The sequence below is a fragment of the Lissotriton helveticus genome, chromosome 3_1, assembly GCF_964261635.1.
Source record: "Lissotriton helveticus chromosome 3_1, aLisHel1.1, whole genome shotgun sequence".
Classification (NCBI taxonomy): Eukaryota; Metazoa; Chordata; class Amphibia; order Caudata; family Salamandridae; genus Lissotriton; species Lissotriton helveticus.
In genome coordinates, this window is record NC_136061.1 from 1,654,381,876 (window position 1) to 1,654,403,007 (window position 21,132).

Genomic DNA, 21,132 nt, shown 5'->3' on the forward strand with positions numbered 1-21,132 from the left:
AACATAGTAGTTTTAATAAAGCGCGCCCACACAGTCACCCAAACGTATCTAACGGATTAAATACGATTATGAAAAATGTAAACATTCAAGCGGAAAGGAAGGACTACAAACAGTCTACAGGTAACCCCACAAGTGTCGCCTCACAGTAAGAGCCTCGAATTAAAATGGGTTGAAATCTGTAAAACTCCAGAACTGTGGTTGAAGCCATTTTATTTGTAAACTAAATCCTTGCCATGGCAACACTTGACCTACAGGAGAGCACGGGCCCTCGAGCTGCAGGGGTCCCGTGCAAGGTACAAGCCAAGAGGTGACGTCACGCTCCTCTCTCGGGCGCACCCCTCGGTTGAACTAACAGGCAAGGGGGGGGGAGAATTGAAGCCAGAACTGGCCGGCCAAGGAAGGGGCTATTGTGGAGCCGAAACTGACTGACTCGGACTATTTTGGGTAATTGCATGGGTACTGCTGATACAGCTGAGACCCCGCCCCCACGGTCACGACTGGCACGTGTCAGCGCCGGCCTCCTATCTCTGGTTCACGTGGCCCAACAGATGTCAGGCCACATAAAGGCTTACCAAGAAAGAACATGCTGGCGCTAGCCGAGCCCGCCCCAGACTGGGGTTGAAGTTCGCAACATTAATGCTAACTCCGGCAAAAAGAGGAGGGGAGAAATCCTTGGAAACCGCCCCAGGCCTGGGAAGAACACGGAACCCCTCCCAGAACAGCACCAGGGGTGGTGCATGTGACTGTGCCTGCATGACCTCCCGTGGAAAGATACAATCGGTGAAGCCAGACAGCTGCATCTCCGACGCGCCGCTAGCAGAGGGCGCATTACAGCGACAACATGCAAATAGTTCCAATGACAACGATCCTTTTTCCGAAAAGCTCTAAATACCCCCATAACCGAATATGAGAATATGAGTGGGACCTAAGCTGCTCCAAAATACATTTATTACAGATTCTAAAATGATGATCTACAGTTGGGGACACCCCCCCGCCAATCCGAGAGCACCAACAGCACTGTCATCGTCTTCCTAGCTGCTTGCCATGTGGATCTGTGACTTCTTAGGTTAGTATGCCTGCTGCAGACGGATGCAACCTTTTTATCCACTTAATGTGTGTACATAACAGTGAAAGTGCGTGTACAAGCGACCTTATCTTTTGCCATTTAAGAAGAATTTTTTTTATGTAACATCACCTGCCGATTTATCACTCGTTTTTACAAATTATCAAACTGAACACATGGCAATGTCATCAACCACGGAAGAATGGGGGACAGCCTCCACCATAGTAACGTGAATGTGCAACTTTCCACAACACCCTGCTCTCGGTGACTTAGAAACGTCGGTGTTGTGTAAGATGCACAAGTGTAAACGTTGTGCTTTCTTTGATTTGGGGTTAGCGTGACCAGATTCGACGCATTTCAGACACAATGGTGACGTTGGAGAGAAACGTTGACACTAACATTGGGGGAGAGGAGGCACGTATGTATGGAAATAAGCCTCCTTATGAGCTTCAGAACTCGCCGAGTTAGGACATGAAAGTTTGTGGCACTGGAGAGGTAGGCTGGTTCTCGTAGGCTGTCTTCCTCTTTGTGGGAGAGGCGGGTGGTGGGAGCTGTGGTTTGCTTTTAGCCCTGTCCCTTTCAGACTGGGCGCCCTGACTTACTGCTGAAGTAAAAGGTTCCTTATCTTCTTTATGGGGCCATCTGGACCCATAAAGAAGATAAGAAACCTTTTACTTCAGCAGTAAGTCAAGGAACCCAATCTGAAAAGGACGGGGCTTAAAGAGAAAGAAGAACGTTACTAGGACCTCTTCTCCAATGGCTGGCCACCGTTTAGGAGGCCAGCCAATGGAGAAGAGGGGCAGGGCTTAACCCTCACTAGTGAAGTTCCTCTGAAACATAAAATCTCGCAAGCTCGACTGCGCATGTGCACAGTACGCCACGCGAGACCTAAAAACGTCCCTGGCTGGGAGTTGAGTTTTGAGTCGAAAAAGCTGGTTGCCCAGAGTATGGAAATCTATATCTTACATTGTCCTCGTTCTTCCAGCCACCCTGCTCTGCATAGGTACATATGCTTCACTCGGATCCCCTTATGGTGCACGTCACTTTTGTGCTCTTGTGTTTTTTTAAAAGTTTTTTTTAAGTACAAGTGATCGTGATAGTAACTCATTTTAAATTGATTTGGTCAAAGCACCTGTAACATTCTTGGAAGAAGGGGGCGTGGCTTGAGGCTTGGCAAAATGGCTGCACTGTAGTGTAGCTCCGCCAGCCACCGTCGGACATCATTCATTTATCCTTCATCAGCCATGCGGAACCATTAATTCACTGGCAGGACCGCATTGCTGACCCCAAGAGCTACCTGCCGATATCCGACGAAGCCTGCACAGTGACGAAGATCAAGCCGCTGGAGACCGCGTGGCCGCCACGTCCCATCTGATAATGGCAGCCCGTGTCTAACGGCTGCCTTGCACGGACTCTGTGCCCATCACTGCCGGACAGCGAACTAAGAGGCATCACCCCCCGAGGCACGAGGCGGACGGACCTTCGCCCCACCAAGGTGCAGGCGGAGGGTGTAGCGGCGACAGAGAGCTGGGGGCGGAGGCTGCGATAGCTGTGTGAGCGCGCCGGGCGAGGTGGATCACGACAGTGCCCGGCGCAGGGGTGAGGAACAGGCCGCGACACAACGCGAAACCGCCCGGCCGCTCGCGGCTGCATCCTTCTGCTCCCTCACTACCCGGTCCCGCAGCATCAACCCAGGAGGTTAAAATTGCAGGCGCTGCCCCCCGGAGCACAGCGGAATGTTTCCGGACTCGTATGGGAAAGTCTAGCCACAGGCCGGCGGCGCGCTGACCGCATTTGTTTAAAAGACGTGTCACACACCGGGGCACCTCCTGTGGGACCTGTGCCAACTGCCCACACCGGCCGGTTGTACTTGACGGGCCAGAACTGAGCGCTAGCACTGCATTGCCATCTCTCCCCCCCCCCCTCCGCCGACATCATTAAGACTGACAGTGGTTCAGGCGCCATCCTGCTTCGCCTGGGAACCAGGGGACGCCTGCTGGTGTCACCACGATAGGGCGGCCAGGGAGACCGAGTCGGCTGGGTGAGCGAACCGGGAGATCCGACCCACGCCGGTGCCAGGAGCCGAGGGGAGGGGAGAGGAGAGCTGCACAGCATAGCGGTGTCGCCTGGTCAACAGCGACTTAGCCTGCCACTGCATCGCCACCTGGCCCAGTCATATCCTTCCAGGGGGCAGCGACTGCAAACACCACCTTCGCGGATCGTAGCGGGCTACTTACAGACTCTCTTCCAGGGAAATGGGCACGGACTGACGATGCACCAAATACGGCACTGACAGGATTACATAGCGCCCCCAGAGCCCGTCTGCGGAGCCCGTGCTGTTGTTAACTGCACAGACCTAGTAGGCCCTAATCACATGACTGCACTGTGCTGTGGCCTCTCCCTCTTCAGTGACCCCGCGGCCTGGACGCCATTTTGTGAGCGTCGCGGCAACTATCTCCTTATAAACTTGACAACGTGGCTGGAGTTCACGTGCGACCAAGGCACTTTCGCAACAGGGGCGCAAGGTGCTGTATACTGCGGCCTGTGCTCATCCTCCAGAAATATGGGCAAGCCTGAGAAGAACCAGCCCCGGCTGACATTCGAACTGCGAAAAGGGTCCAAACCTGGCCACACCACGACTTCGGATTCAGAACAGGACGCGCCAATACATCCCCCCACTGAAGTTGAGAAGTCGCTAGCAGCCATCCAGGCGAGTCTGCAAGCTATAGATGGCAAGATCGAGGCACTAAACTGCAGAATGGATCAATTCTCGACTAAACTCGATAAACAAGCGACGTGAATCGGGGAGTCTGAACAACGAATCTCTGACGCGGAAGAAGGGCTCCTACAGGTGGCAGAGAAGACCTCTGACATCACCAAACTGCTGGCAGTTATACAGTCCAAAAACGAGGACATTGAAGCGCGCTCGCACCGAAATAACGTACGCATTTTAGGCCTGCCAGAATCGACAAACGTGGGGCGCCTAGAGGAATATGTCGAGGGGATGCTACAGGAAATCTGCGGGAAGGAAGAACTTTCTCCTCTATTTGCAATCGAAAGAGTGCATCGATCACTTGCGGCGCGCCCGCCACCAGGGACACCTCCAAGGCCTAGAATAGCTCGCCTGCTTAACTTTAGAGATAGAGACACAGTCCTCCGCATTACTAGACTCAAAGGATCAATAACCTACCAAGGTAATGCACTATCCTTTTACCCGGATTTTACAGCAAGCGTGCAGGCAGCTCGCAAGGAATTTCAGGCCGTCAAGAAGCTGTTACAGAAGGAACAGATCCCTTATGCAATGCTGTACCCAGCGCGTTTGCGAGTTGGCACCATGGAAAATGGAAAGATCTACGCCAACCCTAAACATGTAATGGACCATGCGCGGACTCTGCCGCGCCAGAACCAGCGCCCGCCTGCCTCTCAGACATCCGACGTTGATGAATGAACAGTAAGGGGGACACAGCGAGGCTTTTTAGAGGGCCTGCGATACTGATGTCAAGTGCGGGTGGACGGGTGGCAATGACCTAAATGTTATACATCTGAATCATTTGATGCAGTCCTGCACATAGTGATAAAGGTCTTCTACACACAGCAGTAGAACAGATTGCCCCACTTAAAATCTTTAAAAGCCGTCCTGCAAAAAACCCAGGAAGTTTGGTTTTCCGAAGAGCTGCGGCTCCTTAAGCGAACCGCCAGGAAATTTGAGAAAGTCTGGAGAAAGTCGCACCTGGAGGTGGATAAATCTAGCTACCAGATGGCAATAAGCACCTACCACAAAGCCATCCGAGCTGCATGTAAGACCTACGTTACCTCGCAACTGGAGGCGGCAGGTAATGCTCCTAAAGTGCTATACCAAATCTTAAACACCTTTCTAAAACCGTTGGCTTGTGAAAGTACGGATATGTCGTCTCAACAACTATGTGACGACATTTCAGGTTTTTTCACTGATAAGATTGACACTATCTATGGAAAAATTAAGACATCTATCCTACCTATAAGTAATCATGGTATTCACACACCGGAGAAAGTAGGTGCTAATCCTGGCGTAGTTCTTGAATTTCCAAATATCACCCTGTTAGAAGTAGAGATGTTGATCGATAACTCAAAAAGTGGGAGCCCTTCAGATCAACTACCAGCGAGAACAATGGGAGTGGTGGGTAGTACACTTAGTCCTGAAATTCAGAGCCTTGTGAACCTCTCACTGAACACGGGACGTGTACCACGAGAGTGGAAAAAGGCTCTAGTTAGACCTATCCGGAAGAACATCTCCGTTCCATGGACCAATCTGTCCAATCTTAGACCTATCTCCCTGCTGCCTTTTTTGGGTAAAATCATCGAAAAGCATACTAATAAGCATCTGTCTAACTTCCTGGAACAATCTGGAAGCCTTGATCCCTCACAGTCCGGTTTTAGGCCGAAATATAGTACTGAAACGGCCTTGCTGTCGATAACTGATGATCTCCGTATGTACCAGGACAGGGGTATTTCTGTTGTCCTGGTACTACTGGATTTATCGGCAGCGTTCGATACCATTTCTCATGAGATCTTGATCGAACGACTGACTGAGAATGGACTGGGCGGCAAGGCACTGGCTTGGCTAAAGAGCTTTCTCTCCGACCGCACTCAATGTGTCACCATGGGTGAATTCCGGTCGGATGAGGTTAAGATCACCAAGGGGGTGCCACAGGGCTCCTGTTTGAGCCCAACTCTTTTTAACACCTATGTGGCCCCCCAGGCAAATATTACGAGAGCTTTTGGCTTTTGCCCAGTGTCCTATGCTGATGATACCCAGCTGCTTTTTCCATTTAAATCATTGACCCCGGAGGTTAAACAATCTTTCTCCGATGGGATGAAAGCAGTATCCAAGTGGATGTCTTCCAACTTCCTTCAGTGTAACGTTGGTAAGACTGAGGTTATGCTTTTCGGTGAGGCCAAGATATTATGGTCCCCTGATTGGTGGCCACTAGACCTGGGGCCAGTTCACGAACCAAAACCAGTAATCAAGAACCTTGGGGTTCGCCTGGAGCCGGAGTTGACCTTGAAACAACATAGAAATAATACGGTGGGGTCCTGTTTTCATGTGATAGGACTCCTCCGTAAGGTATTCCCGCTCCTTCCGGACGCCATTAGAAAGACTTTGGTCCAGGCTCTAGTGATCAGCCGGCTTGATTACTGTAACGGCCTCTTGGTGTCTGCTAATGAGGAGGTGTTGGACCGACTGCAGGTGATACAAAAGACCGCAGCCAGGCTGGTCCTCAATGCTTTCCCCAGGTCTCCATCTAAACCTCTACTGGAGAAACTTCACTGGTTATCTGTTCGCCAAAGAGTGAAATTTAAGACATGCTGTATAGTACATAAAGGGCTACATGATCTAGGATCTTCCTATTTGGGGAAAATATTTGTTCCCTATGTTCCCACACGTACTCTCAGGTCAAGCGATCAGTTGCTTCTAAGGGTACCCAAGATTAGCAGGACAAGACAGGGTGGTAAGGCTCTGTCAGTGATGGGTCCTATTCTGTGGAATAATCTTCCCTTCCAACTTAGGCAGTGTTCAGATCACCTTGCCTTTAGGAAAAAACTGAAATTCTTTGTTTCAGGTTTAAACTAGTTAGATCATGAGGTAACCACATATGATTCTTTGTCCTGTATTATTATCACCCTGGTTTTTGCTTCTGTTGTCTCTGGAGCGCGGAGATACTCCTTCGGGAGTTTATTCAAGCGCTTTATAAACCCGCAAATAAAATAAATATGTAAATATGCATACAGCACTGATATGTGGGCTGGTGGGAGATATCGAATCATCAGTGGCACCCCTCCCTTTTTCATTTGGGAGTGGTCGTAGCCGCCACGACCCGATGGGTGATCCCCAATGGGACTTGAGTTTAATACTGTTGGGGGTTTCTGTGTGAGTTTAGCAGGTTGGGAATGCTGAAGTGGGAGGAGGGTGGGGGGGAAAGTTTTGTTTATTGTATGCCAAAGTCCCTCACTGCTCAGATCATTACACTACACTGTCCTCACTGTCGGGGGCACTGTCCTGTTGCAAAGCCAAACGATGGCGCAAAATTTAAGTACACTACACATGATTGGGACCATCTATAACTGTACAACCTGGAACGTCCGGGGGCTCAACACACCGCAAAAAATTAGGCAAGTGCTGGCGCAGCTAGACAGACACCAGGTACACCTCGTGCTACTGCAGGAAACGCACTTAACCAGGGCATCGGAGGACAGGGTGGCCAAACGCTGGGCATCGTACCACCTGGCATGGCCTTCACAGCTCTCCACACTAGCACTGATCGTGAGGGCCGATGGGCGATGGTGATGGGGAAATTGGGCAATGTACTAGTAACAATTGTAAACATATACGGTCCGGTAGTTGATGATACGTCGACCTACCTGAATATGTTTAGAGCACTTCGAGACTGGCCTGAAACGGAAATATTAATTGGCGGCGACCTTAACACATATCTAGATCCCACGACTGACAAATCCAACTTACAGAGCACCAGGTTGGTAAAGGTTGCTAACTGTGTGAAAGATGGCATGCTGGAGTTTGGGCTGGTGGATGCATGGCGGCATAGAAATGCCGGAGTGCTGGCAGGGACGCACATCACACCCGCGACCAGGGGCAGGTCCCGACTGGACTACTGGCTACTGAGTGATGGAGCACATAACTGGGTCACAGATGTACGTAACCTCCCCAGAACGCTCTTGGATCATAACCCGGTGTTCCTATCATTACATATCCCGCATAACCCACATAAACCATTCACTTGGCGATTCAGGGCGGAATCACTCCTTGATCCGATATACGCCAACACCATTAAATCGGCCATAGTGCAATATTTTGAGAATAATGTGGGGTCAGTGGATAGTCAGGAAACATTTTGGGAGGCCTTTAAGGTCACAATACGGGGCACATGCATTAGCACATCCGCGGGGATACTGAGGGACATCAGGGGGCAGCTTACTGCCATAGAGAAGAAGCTGCGAGAGCTGGAAACACAGTATGACGACGCACCTTCGACAGCCATCCTTGCTGACATACACGAACACATAGACGAATACAACACGCTCGCAGAAACGGAGGTGAAGTACCTCTCCAAGCGCCATGTAGCTCGGCGTTATGGTGAAGGGGGGCGACCGGGCAAAATATTGGCGGGCCGACTGCAGAGCAGGTCCTGCCAACCTCCCATAGACCACATTGTAGACACGGATGGACAATCTCACTATACACCCACTGCCATAGTGGAACAATTCCGTCACTTCTGTGCCACGCTATACACGTCCATGGGAGGGATGGACGAGACAGCCATGAATGAATACCTAGAAGACATTGCCTGTGCGTGGCTGTCGGACGTGCACCGCAAGTATCTAAGCCTTCCGATAGATACAGAGGATGTAGTAGATGCCATCAAGACACTTCCGAACGGAAAAGCCCCCGGTCCCGATGGGCTAACAGCTGAATTTTATAAGGCACATGCTGACATTCTGGCTCCCCACCTCTTAGGAATGTATGCTGAAGCACATGACTCTGGTCGCTTACCCCCCTCACTGCGCCAAGCGATGATCATCACCCTGTTAAAGAAGGACAAACCCCTAAACGATGTGAATCGTACTGCCCCTTATCCCTTATTAATTTAGATGCCAAAATTCTAGCTAAAATCCTTGCCACCAAGCTACAACCCCTCATGCAGCTGCTTGTACTGCCCGACCAGGCCGGGTTTATCCCTGACCGCTCTACTTCACTGAACCTGCGCACTATTTTCACCATAAGCCATGTCCTGAATCCCGATATGCCCGCTGTAGCAGTCCTATTGGATGCCGCAAAAGCATTCGATTCTATAGAGTGGAGATACATGATGCACATACTACGTAGAATGGGCTTTCCCCCGGTTTTTATACAATGGATCCGGATACTATGTACGGAGCCTACTGCGAGAGTCCGAGTTGGGGGAGACACGTCTGAACAGTTTACTGTGGGTAGAGGCACCCGTCAGGGGTGCCTCCTCTCTCCACTCCTATTTGCCATAGTGCTGGAGCCGTTGGCTTGTAAAATTAGGCAGATACACAGAGCGGCAGCTCTGAACTTTAATAATAGACCTGTGGGGATTTCGATGTACGCGGACAACATGGTCCTATATCTCAGAGAGCCGCATAAATACCTACCCGTGTTGTGCGAATACGTAAAATCTGGCTTGTTTTCGGGCCTACATATAAACTGGGATAAGTCAGTCATCATCCCCCTGACGGAAACAACTACCCCCCTACAGTTGAATACCCGTTGGTCTGGTCTGCAGACCCTGTCAAGTACTTAGGAGTGTGGGTACATAGGGACCCCCAGATGGTTATCACTGAAAATTATGGTGCTGCATACAAGGCCCTAGTTGCGCAGATAGACAGATGGCAGTGTCTCCCCCTGTTCCTAACAGGCCGCATCTCCATCATAAAAATGGTGGTGTTGCCTACATTTTTATACTTGTTCTGCAATGTGCCGATCCCACTTACCCAACTTTTTTTAAAACACTACAGACTCAGTTGCTGAGACTTGTTTGGGGCACCAAGTAGCCGAGGATAAGCTGAAGAACCTTGACACTGGCATACGACAGAGGGGGATTCAACGCGCCGGATTTTTATGTATACTATCTGTGCTGTCCGGCTCATTACGCGTACTACAGGTACAAGCCCCACGACTTCATACTACACGTCGCGGTTGAGGAGGGAGATGCGCACCCTATTCCCTTGCGCAGTATTATCACGCACACACACCGTCATGCTCCCAGAGCAGAGATCAACACACTAGACGCCACGGTGGCGGCATGGCAGGCGATTGGTCGGCGAACACATACGCTCCCTTTATATGCGCCCGCTATGCCAATAGAGGGACACGCAGCATTATCAGTTGCGAACGACCAGGGGTCTGTCAAAGCGCTTAGGGAAGCGGGTATTACACTAATGAGCGACCTATTCCCAGAGGGTACTTACATTACGGGGTATGACCTAGCCTACATCCACAGCCCTACACTATTGTTCCAGTTCACATGCTACAGATTGCGGCGCGCCATGAAAGAACATTACACGAGTTTCCCATATGAACCCGAGACTCTGTCTGCACTACAACTGACCCTCATCACACCCACGAAATGTAAGCTGGTCACTAAACTATACAGGGCCGTACAGAAAGACACACCATATATCTTCCTCATGCCTGACAAGATGGAATGCGGACATTGACCCCCACATCACTGAGGAGGAGTGGATGACGATCTGCTCGATAACGGGACGCCTAACGTCCAACAGTAATCTACGTATCATACACCTTAAATTCCTGCATCAAACATACCATACTCCTCTGCGGCTGTGGAGAATAGGGCTAAGGGCAACAGCTGACTGCAAGAGGTGCGGGATTGGGGAGGCGGGTTTTCTGCACATGGTGTGGCAATGCCGGCGGGTCTTTCAATACTGGGAGAAGGTACTCGCTCTTATTACTGACATGACGGGAATGCCTTTAAATAACACTCCAGCGCTGTGCCTACTAGGTCATGGCCCGGAAATGCGGGGGGGCTACTGGGAAATTTGTCCAACTGGCTTTGCTATTGGCGAAGAGACGCACCAAGTTCACATGGGACAGTCGATTGTTTCCTAAAGCAGACAAATGGCTCGAGGACATGGTGTATTGTAGAGATCAGCTGGAGACCTACGCTGAAGAATTGCCACGGTCCTCACGGCCCAGGGACATATGGGCTCCTCTGCGAGAATACCTGTTTTCTCAAGCTGAGCTAGACTCGGACTGACATTGCCCATTATAATAACTTTTGGCTACACGATAATCCTCTGACCGCGGGTAAAGCGGTAGCACCTTAGCACAAGGACAGGTGTACCCCCCAACAGGACATATTGGTACATTTTTTATCGGCTTTGAATGGGATTGTGTCAAAGCGACGCGATGTGACGTGATCTTTGGCACTGTTTATATTGTTTCTGTCTTCCTCTAGGTTGTACGTTGAAGAGCATGGCATTGCTGTATTATGACAAACAAGGATACACGCCTATTGCATGAATACTATATGCTCAATAACATTTTTTGTTAAACAACAAAAAAAACATTCTTGGAAGAACTAACTTTCAGCGGGCTCCTTTTTCATAAAGCTTTAACTTGGCAATCATATCCAGTTGAACACATTATGTTAGAATGTGTGGGGTAAAACGGTAGCCGTGTGAGTGAGCGAATGTACAGCCCTCCAACATACCACAGAGGTGGCTTCAAGGTCTGAGTCCAAGCCGTAAGCATTAATGTTGAGTCAGCCATTTCAAGGCTAGGCCTTTTAATTAGCACGCACGCACACCGACTCTGTGCAAAGATATTTGAATAGGACACTAATCACTAGAAGATGTTAAAATTCACATCATTACTGCAGGAATGTTACAGGATGGTACCAACGAAGTGAAGGCAACGATTGCATAAAAGTCAGTTTGCGGAAGGTGGAGGATAAAATTGCAACTATAAAATAAATAAAATGCAAACGTAGTCGTCTTGATGTACGTGTAATGAAAAGTTTAGTAAAAGGCACAGAGCAGGCATAGTACAGGCAACAGCAGTACACATCTACATACAGAAAAGCTATATTATATATATATATATTACTAGCAGCCCGCCCCGGCGTTGCCCGGGGCAGAAGGGGGCTGGGGGCAGCATTTTAGGCTTCTGTGCACTCCCGCCCGGGCCCCCGCCCGCCCCGACATTGCCCAGACCGCCTCCCTCTCTCCTTTGCCTTACCTGAGGCTCCGCTCCTCCGCCACTCCTCTTTTAGGCTTCTGTGCACTCCCGCCCGGGCCCCCGCCCGCCCCGACATTGCCCAGACCGCCACCCGCCTCCCTCCCGCCTCACCTGAGCCGCCGCTCCTCCCCGCGCTCCGGACTTCTCCGCCACTCCTCGCCGCTCGTCACCGCTCCACCCCGCCTGTCGTCATCACGCACGTCTAGGTCGCGGTCAGCACTACGTCGCTGCCGGCGCTAGTTTTAGGGGACTACTTTGTTTTGAAATTTGAATTTTTTAATTTACGTTTTATTTTTATTTTATGTCGCCTATGTCCATCTACACACCCTGAGGATTCCAACAATGTATTGGGTGTATGGATTGGCGCTGTGGTTTCCGAGTTTACCTTGCCAAAAGGTTTCTGTTCTCTCTTTATAATAGTAGTATAGATATTGGCATTCAGCAGCCGCTTGCATGCTTCACCCATTTCCCTTATCCCTCCACACCCCCCAACATCGCAGTGTATGTATTGTTATTCACTGTGTGAAGTAACATTGTAGTTGTTCACACTATTTTACACGGGCACGTAAAAGTGATCTCAAGCGCCCCACATTATGGCAGAAAAACATTGTGCAATGTCAAAGGTAAAAAAATATGTATATATTTATAAATGAGTGGCATACGCTAATCGGTTGCACATACTAAGATTGCGCTTGTTATACCTCAGTGCCAGAATTAATTTTTCGGGATAATGGTGCAGTAGCTGTGCATACAATAAATGCCATATCAGGACAAGGTATTATTAGTAAATACCGGGAGTCCAGTGGCTACCGATATTTACGGATTATTCAGAATGAGCTCTGTGTACTTAGGAAAATAAGCAGTGATTCAATTAAAAACGAATTACTAGGGATTAGTCGTTATGAATGTAAATTCACATTCGTATCTGGTGCCTTCAGTTTGTCTTTTGATAGCTTAAAAGATAACTCGAAACATCCAATAAACGTAAATTCTTGTTACATAATAGCAGTGTGAGCATGTGCCATTCAATTTAAGAATTGTTTATACATGCTGTTATTCTATTGAAATTTATTAGGAATGAAAATTGCTGGTGCCTCAGATTCCTTTATGATTTCCCATCTGTTTTATCTGACCCTACAGAGGTCTGGGGATTCTAACATTAGTTTGAAAGGTGTTTAAAGTTCCTTAAAGCCTGTTTAAACTGTCATTGTCACTGGGATTGTATAAGGATAAATATCCTTTCAACCTTGCAGATGTAAAATGACTGTGTCATATTAAAACAATTCTGTTACAGTGCTGAATGATGAATCTTTTTAGCCCGGCATCACTTTATTATTAGGTTCAGCTTTGCTATAAAGTAATTCTTAGGCCAGTCATTTTGTTTTTATTTTATTTTTATTTCCTTATTACAAGTTATAAGTATTGCTGCACATATTTCTCCATGGCGGGAAAGGCTTTGTATACTGTACAGTTACACCCAGCAATGAAACTGCTGGGAGCATCTGGGCCTCCAAGTAGACTGCTGTGACATAACACACCTCACTTAAGTCTCACTCTGAGTCAAAAGCGTGGACCTCGTCCTGCTTTAAAGATCGTTCCTGTGACCTATCTTTCTCCTGGTTGAAGTCGTCCAGTAAGTCAAAGAAGCAGCATAAGGAGTCAAAGCAGGACTCGACTCAATCACGCCTCTCGGAAGTCAGGGGCAGGGCCAGACGGGCCGTAGCGGGCATCGGGCGTTTGCCTGGGAGGCTGGAAGGGTGGGGCCAGTTTTGGGGTGGTGGGGACTGATTTTGTCACTGAGGGCCATTTTTGAAGCAATAAACAAAACCGGCCACCAGTAACAAAAGCAGCAGGGCTGGATTTTGTTAAGCAGCAGGGCTTCATGCTTGCACCCCTCTCACCCCCTGCCCCCGGGTGGGGGCCCGTCCGACAAAATTGCCAGGGCTACTTTTGGTTCCCAGTCTGGTTATGGTCAGGGGATTTCAAGGTACCAATCTATTTTGTTCCAGTTCTCTGATCGAAAAGTTGATTCCACAACTGGTCCTGATGCCACCGCAGATTGAGGCCTTTTAGGGGGCTATGCTGTGCATTTCTGACACTCTTCTGGCTCCATCTGGCTTGTATTTGGGCTCCAAGAATCAGAAGGGCCTCCAGTCGGGTTACCCCCATTGGATCCATTCTCTGTGCCCCAAGAACACTCTTCGGATTATGCACCAACTCCGGTGCAGAGTGCCATTCTGGCTCCAAGGCCTGCGCTAGGCCATTGTTCATCGATGCCAGTCCTCTATTCGCCAGAAGATCAGCCCCTGCAAACTCCAGTGTGGTAGTTCATCACATCTGACAGATGGGTCCTCTAGATCGTCCAGCAGGATTATGTCCTCCCATTTCTTTTCAACCCACAACAGCTTCTTCCCACAAGAGTGACCTTCAGAGAAAGACCTTTCCATCTTGTTGCACGAGGTACATGCTGGACTGAGAAAAGGGGCTATTGAGAGGGTCCGATGTTGGCAGTAGGGATGGGTTGTTACTCCCGCTATTTCCTCGTGCCGAAGAAGGGCAAATACTTTTGTCCTATTTTAGATCTTTTACATCTAAATTCCTTCCTACGGAAGGACAAATTCTGAATGTTCACACTGGCCCAATGAATGGTTGCCTTGGACTAGAAGGATGCATTCTTTTAGGTGCTCATCATGCAGTACACAGATGTAACCTGCAGTTTAAGGTCAGCCAGGAGCATTTTCAGTTTGCTGTGCTCCCCTTTGGCCTTACCAGCACCGTAGTGGTTCCATCCATCTTCCAAAGTTGGGGATATCAGTTTTCCCCTTCCTTGACAACCGACTGTTAAAGGGGGGCTCTGCAAACCTTCTGACATCATTGTCTGTTTTCGATCAATGAGCTGAAGTCATGACTGACTCCTTCGCAGAGGCTTCATTTTTATAAGAGCTGTTCTGGACACTGTGCAGGTCCAGAGCCTTTTCTCCGTTGCAACAAGTTAAGGGCATTTCGCCTCTAAGCTGATGTTTCAGCTTTGGTCCTGGATCTCAGCGAGAGCTGCTCTGAGATTTCTTGGCCTGCTGACCTCCTGCATTCTGCTCATCCACTTAGCAAGTGGCATATGCGGGCTCTGCAGTGGGATCTGAAGTCTCTGTGAACTCCGTACCAAGGAAACCTGTTGGGTGCCATCCAGGTTTTAGATCGGCAGTGGTGGATGCTCAACCATAACGTGACCAGAGGAGGACTCCTGTCTCCCCCCCCCATTACCCTCACTCAGCACACCTCCCGTCTCCAAGAGATGATGTGACTGATGGGTTCCTGCTGTGCTGGGGAGGTCATCTGGTAAAAGTGAAGATCGGAGGACTCTGGCGGAAACATGGCTTCACATAAATCTGTTGCGCGGGCCGTGCGACTGGTGTTGAAGGCCTTCCTGCAGTCACTCAATGAAGGCTGGTGCAGGTTCTCATGGACAACACCACCACCTTTTGGTCTTGCAAAAAGCAGGGCGGAGTGGGGTCTTGTGCCATAAGGGATGCTCTTTATTTCTTGAGTTGGCTGGAGTGACTGGGCCTATCCCTGATCGTGAACCACCTGGTGGGACCATTAGACACCAGGAAAGAAGAGCTCAGTTGAATGATGGTTGCATCTCAAGGTGGCGCAAAGCATCTTCCTACTGTTAGGGGATCAAGGCTTTTTTCTACAGTGGGGGGGGCCTAAAATGTGTATAAGGTTGGATCTTTTCACTATCGTTAAATGCACAAAAAATAGTGTCAAAACATCTGCACATTGGGGTTCCCAAGAATGCTGTCGCTAGGATACGGGAGAACAAGACTCCTGTACGCCTCTGTCTTTCCTGTCCAAAATCTGAAAAAGGCCAGGAACCTCCAGACCCAGGTTATTCCTTCTAGTGGCTCTGAATTGATCCTGGAGAGTATGTTAGCCGGAACTTCTGGGCATGAGCCTTTGTCCTCCGTTCAGGCTAGTGCTTTGAGAAGATCTTCTGTCACAGCAGCAGAGCAGGGTTCTGGACCAGATCCTACGCACTCTACACCTTCAAGCGTAAAGACTGAGCTGCACCAATTGACAATGTTCAGTTTACCACTGGTGGTGTGGATACCATTGACGTTGCCCTCTTCAAAATCCACTTATGCCAGATGCTGGGGCATATTTGACATTGCGTGGTGTCTTCATCCCAGCCCCCTTACAAACCATGCTATTGGATGTTTTTTTTTATCTTGTGCCCACCAAGGCCTTGTAGTGGGCACTATGAAAGGTTATTTTGGCCTTTTTGCATTTTCAGGACCAACCATCCTTGTTTAAATCACCTTTTGTCGATAAGATTTATGATGCCACAGCGGGATCTTAACCTGGTCCTGATGTTCCTCATGTGTTATGTTATGTTATATCCATTTGTAGCGCGCTCGGATACTCTTGAGTGTCCAGGCACGGTGCACCCCTTTCGAGCCAAGTCACAGCTGCTTGTTGTGTCTTCTCACTCTGAAACCTGTCTTCCTCATTGTGATCACCTTAACTCGTAGCATGATTGAGCCCCAGGCTCTCTTGGTACAGCAGCCCTATACCAACTTTTTCCCATGCAGCCTAGTGTTGAGTATGAGAGTGGACTTTTTGCCCAAAGTTGCGACTCCTTTTAACATTGGACAGTCAGTCACACCCCCCCATGCTTTTCTCTCCTTGCCTCAAGAAGAGGAGAGACTTGTCAATTGGACCCCAAAAGAGCTTTGAGCTTCTACACCCATCACACCAAGGACCATCAGATGGATGATCAGCTTTTAGTAGGGGTTCTGGGACCAAAGAAATGTAAAGTGGTGCAGAAACTGACTGATCAGGGTGGATAATCCTCTGCATTAAGATCAGCTACGCATTGGGTAAGAAACTACCTCTTTAAGAGCAGAGGACTCATTCCACCAGGGCCAAAGTTGCTACCACTGCGTTGGCATACAGCTGTTCTTGACATCTGTCAGGCCATAATGTGGACGCCTGTGTACACGTTCACAAAGCACTACTGCCTTCACAACCGGGTCTGGAGTGAAGGACATTTCATTCTTTCGGTCCTGCACAACTTTTTATTTTCTGAGCCCACCTCACTGAGCCTCTACCTTTGGGAAGTACTGCATTAGTATCTATTCTGAAAGGTGAGGAGTCTGTGGTTAGAAATATCCATAGGAAGAACAAGTTACTTATCTTTGTTAACACTCTTTCTGGTGAATACTCTATTAAACCACAGACTCCTAACCACCCTCCCACCTCCCCATTCTGTGGAGTGACCTCTTTTACCATCCAAAAAGGTCCCAAATTGAGATGTGCACACGGGTACCTCCAATTCTTCGTGCTCTATGTCTGAGGGAGCAGAAAAGTCTAGCAAAAAAACGGACGTCAAAGGGCAATCGTGGCACTTATGTGGAACTATGCTCCATCACTTCTGGGGCAGAACAAGGCCAAAGCAGAGATGCACGGTGCCAGCTCAGGGCGTGCTGGAGCACTGCTCTGAAAACGTCCAGATCCAGTCTGGCTCCTTTTGAATATTCTAAAGGATCGAAATTTGCAGTTAGATAGACTATCCATCAGAAAGAGCTTTACCACTGGTGAGAAACTTGGTACATTAGCTATTCCATATAATACATTTCTTCTGAAACCCTCCTAGCGTTTGCTTTAGGTTAAATACAGTACAAAAAAGATTTCTCCCTGTCTGGTAACGTTTGTTGTTTACACCAGTGAGGTTAGTACAGTGCTTTGTCAGTTTATCTATCTCTGTATTCTCTGCCTTTTCCTTCTGTCACCTCTATGCTCGCTTCCTCTCAGTCCATCTGTCTCCCACTGTACTCTTGTTTCTATTTTTTTGTGTCCTCTTATTTTTTTCCATTTCTGCTCTTCTCTGCATGTCTGCTTCTGCTCTCTTCTCTCTATTCTTTTAATCTCACTTCTTGCTATGGTCATCTCAATGTGTCTGTTCTCTCTCTGACATTCTCTTTCATACCTCTCTGCTCTCTTGCATGTCTATTCTTCTGCCTGGGTGCTTCCTGACTCCTTTCTGTTCATCTAACTAACTGCATCTTATTTTTGTATCTGTCCATCTTTGCTTTTTCTTTCCTCTCTTCACTTCTCTCTACATATTTCTGTCTCAATGTCACTCTGTAGAGGCCAGGAGGCACCTTACAAAGCACTACTTTAGAAATTTAATTTTCACTTAGCTAGAGAATGATCTAGACAGCTGGGCGCCTGCACTTTGGAAGGTTTTAGCACTAACCCTTATGCCTTTGGTTAAACCATAGCCTATTTAATGTTGTTTAAGAGGAGGCTAATTAAAACGTTTTATTCATTTAAAAAAACATATTTGAATCCTTTTTATATAACCCCCAAATTTGTGTGTGCAGGTTCTTTGTCTTGAACAATGAGGCTGGACTGCTGGAGTACTTTGTCAGCGAGCAGTTAAGGAATCAGAAGCCCAGGGGCACCCTGCAGCTTGCTGGAGCGGTCATTTCACCCAGTGATGAAGACTCCCATACCTTCACAGTGAACGCTGCAATAGGAGAACAGTATAAACTTAGAGGTAGGGTCTATGCTCACACCTTTGTCTCCTATCGTACACTGGTACAACGTGAAATAAATTGGCACTTTATTCTCATTTGTTTTCAAAATACTGTGTTTGCCATTTTCTGGCATGTGTCGCTGAAAAATGATTAGATTGTGAAAGCCTGGTAGGCATCTGTTTGTATCTGCCTGAGGCAGATTTAAAGGATGGATTAAAAACTGCTCCCCGTTCACAGTGCAGGAGATGTAAGCTGTCAAAATACACAAAAGAAACAAAGTAGGCATGGCAACCGGGAGCACAACTTTGCAACAATGTCCTCATCAACACACACAATACATACTATAGGAAATGCTTTTCTAATAGTAACATATGCAGTATATGCATGTAAACAAGGAGGGACAAGAAATACTCCCAGAGAAATTACTAAACCCCCCGAGAAAGGCAAGAAGTAAAACATGATGGCTCCAAGGATAATGTGAGGACTATACCAGTTGTAATCGTGAATGAAGCTGTATCGATATATTAAAATCTAGCCTCTTTTTACAGCCTGTCTTGACATCAACTTAACCAAGGTTTAGAATAGAGACAAACTCCTACTACATAAACTGTTAAAATTGATACATCTTGAATACATTCTTAAGTGCGATTTAAAAAAAACATATATCTTAAATTAAAAATCACACAATACATTTGATGTAAAAAATGAATTGGTTGCTTCCTTGTGCTTTTTAGACATTCAGAACTGGGTGTCTTGAGGTAAGATAATGTTGGTAGACTACATTACTGGTGATTTCCACCCTATGTTTAATAGATACATTTCACAAGACACTAAAGGATCACTCAGGCAGACCCATCTTGTCCAGTATAGGCTGTCTCGCTAAAAATCATGTTTCTCTTGTTAACAAATGTTTCATTACTACTGAATTAATTAATGTCGCATGTACAGAATACAGAACTTCTTAGCAGGTTGAGTGGATTGCCCTTGCAGTCTGAACATATATTGCTTATTCTTGACATGTAATTTTTCTTCTCAATATTAGTGAAAGGGTTGGTTTATATGCAGTTAACGTTTTAGTGCAAGATAAACCAGAATCATTCTTTCAAATCTTTGAGGGGCGGCTGGATTTTATTCTGCACCATCAGTACTTTCTTTTTAATGAAACCTTTTTGTCAAGCCCAGGGGATTTCTAAGGGCTCTTATGTGGCCCTGGAGTATGCCAATCATCTAAAGGGATTCTGGGAGAGAACTATGGCATGGAGTACAGCATACGAACGGTGGCACAGACATCCTTTTTTGACTCCCCTAAAGTAATGATTTAACTGTGGGTCGGGGCTGGAGAGATTGGATCACAAAATTGCATTACTGACCTCAATGCGAATGATCAGAATCCTGGCTTCACATATGAATAAAAGAGAAATACATTTTGTTTTTAAATATAAAGTTCTGCACCTGTAATGTTGAGCTAATTACCAACTGTGGTTTAGGAGTCCTCGACCAAATCAGTCCTTCATGACCACAGCTGACACCCTACAAATTCAATTCAGCGTATGCCATTTGGTGAGCTTTTCTGGACCCAAAAGAATTGCACAAGAGATTCTGATGTTAAGATGGAGGCCTCAAAGATGCTTTATAAGGTTTCATGCTAGACAAAACATGGAGAAAGTAATTTCTTCATCAATATATAAGGCACAGAATTGGAAGACACCTCACCTGCCGTGTGACCATTAAGGCAAGTAATGAAATTTCTCGTACCACGTATATTACAACACTTTTAAAGAGAAGAAAGCAGTTGCTTGGATTGTCAAACAAGCATTGGATAATCTTGAAACTTGATCCTTATCTTAAAAAGTGTACTTTTTAGATCATCTAACATATATGCAAAATCACACTCACTTGCTAATTTAGTCACCAAGAGACATTTGTCGAATAATAAATAAAATATATGTAATAAGTGCGGAATGTGCTTTTTAGTGTACACGTTCATACACGGTTTTTGTATTAATGTCATATCATCTGTGTAACTTTGTTGTCTGTGCACTTACCCACCTTGCCGCTAATCTTTTTTTATATTGGACTCCCCATGAACCTATTAATTAAATATATTTTAGAATGTATACAATGAGTACACTAAGATTAAAAAAATAAATTCTGAAAATATATTTTTTAAATGACTTACACATTTTTTGTTTTAATTTTTAAAAACCAGTAAAAATAATCTGGTGATAATAACATTATTACAAATATAAAATGTAATTAATAAACTGCTAGAATATATAAAGAGTTCCTTTAGTAATACAATAATAACAAAGGATAGTTGGGCAGGGGTTTCTCCTCTAGGATGCCTTTAAAGAAGTTTTTTTATTAGCTTAACTTGCATATAAAGTAATTTAAGAACCACTTCATTAAAAAATACAGTTAAAATAAAAAATAATTGAAAGAATTAAATGTTGTCAAATGTCAAATGTCAAAAACTTTTATATAGTGCAACAAATCACCAAAAAGGTCTCAGGGCGCTTGGCAGAGAAACGGCAGTTAACCATTGCAAGCGGCAGAAAGTGGGTGAGAGGGAGATTACTTAGGAAAGAGCCAGGTTTTGAAGCTCCTGCGGAACGCTAGATGGTTGGAGAGAGACAGCAAATGGGAAGGCAATTTATTCCATAGCTGTGTTGCCAGAAAGGAAAAGGCCCTGCATCCATTCCTGGAGGTACGCGCCTTAGGTTGAACAAGAAAGGACTTCGTGCTTG

General features: G+C 47.0%; 1 protein-coding gene across 2 annotated transcripts in view; it reads left to right on the forward strand.

Annotated features, from left to right (window-relative positions):
- OSBPL11 (oxysterol binding protein like 11) overlaps positions 1–21,132 on the forward strand; it is a 294,199-nt gene that overhangs the window by 50,427 nt on the left and 222,640 nt on the right. For both annotated transcript variants that reach the window (XM_078682428.1, XM_078682429.1), the window contains exon 3: positions 18,230–18,405. In XM_078682428.1, the coding sequence (XP_078538554.1) occupies positions 18,230–18,405 (176 nt within the window). The remainder of the gene's footprint in view (positions 1–18,229; positions 18,406–21,132) is intronic.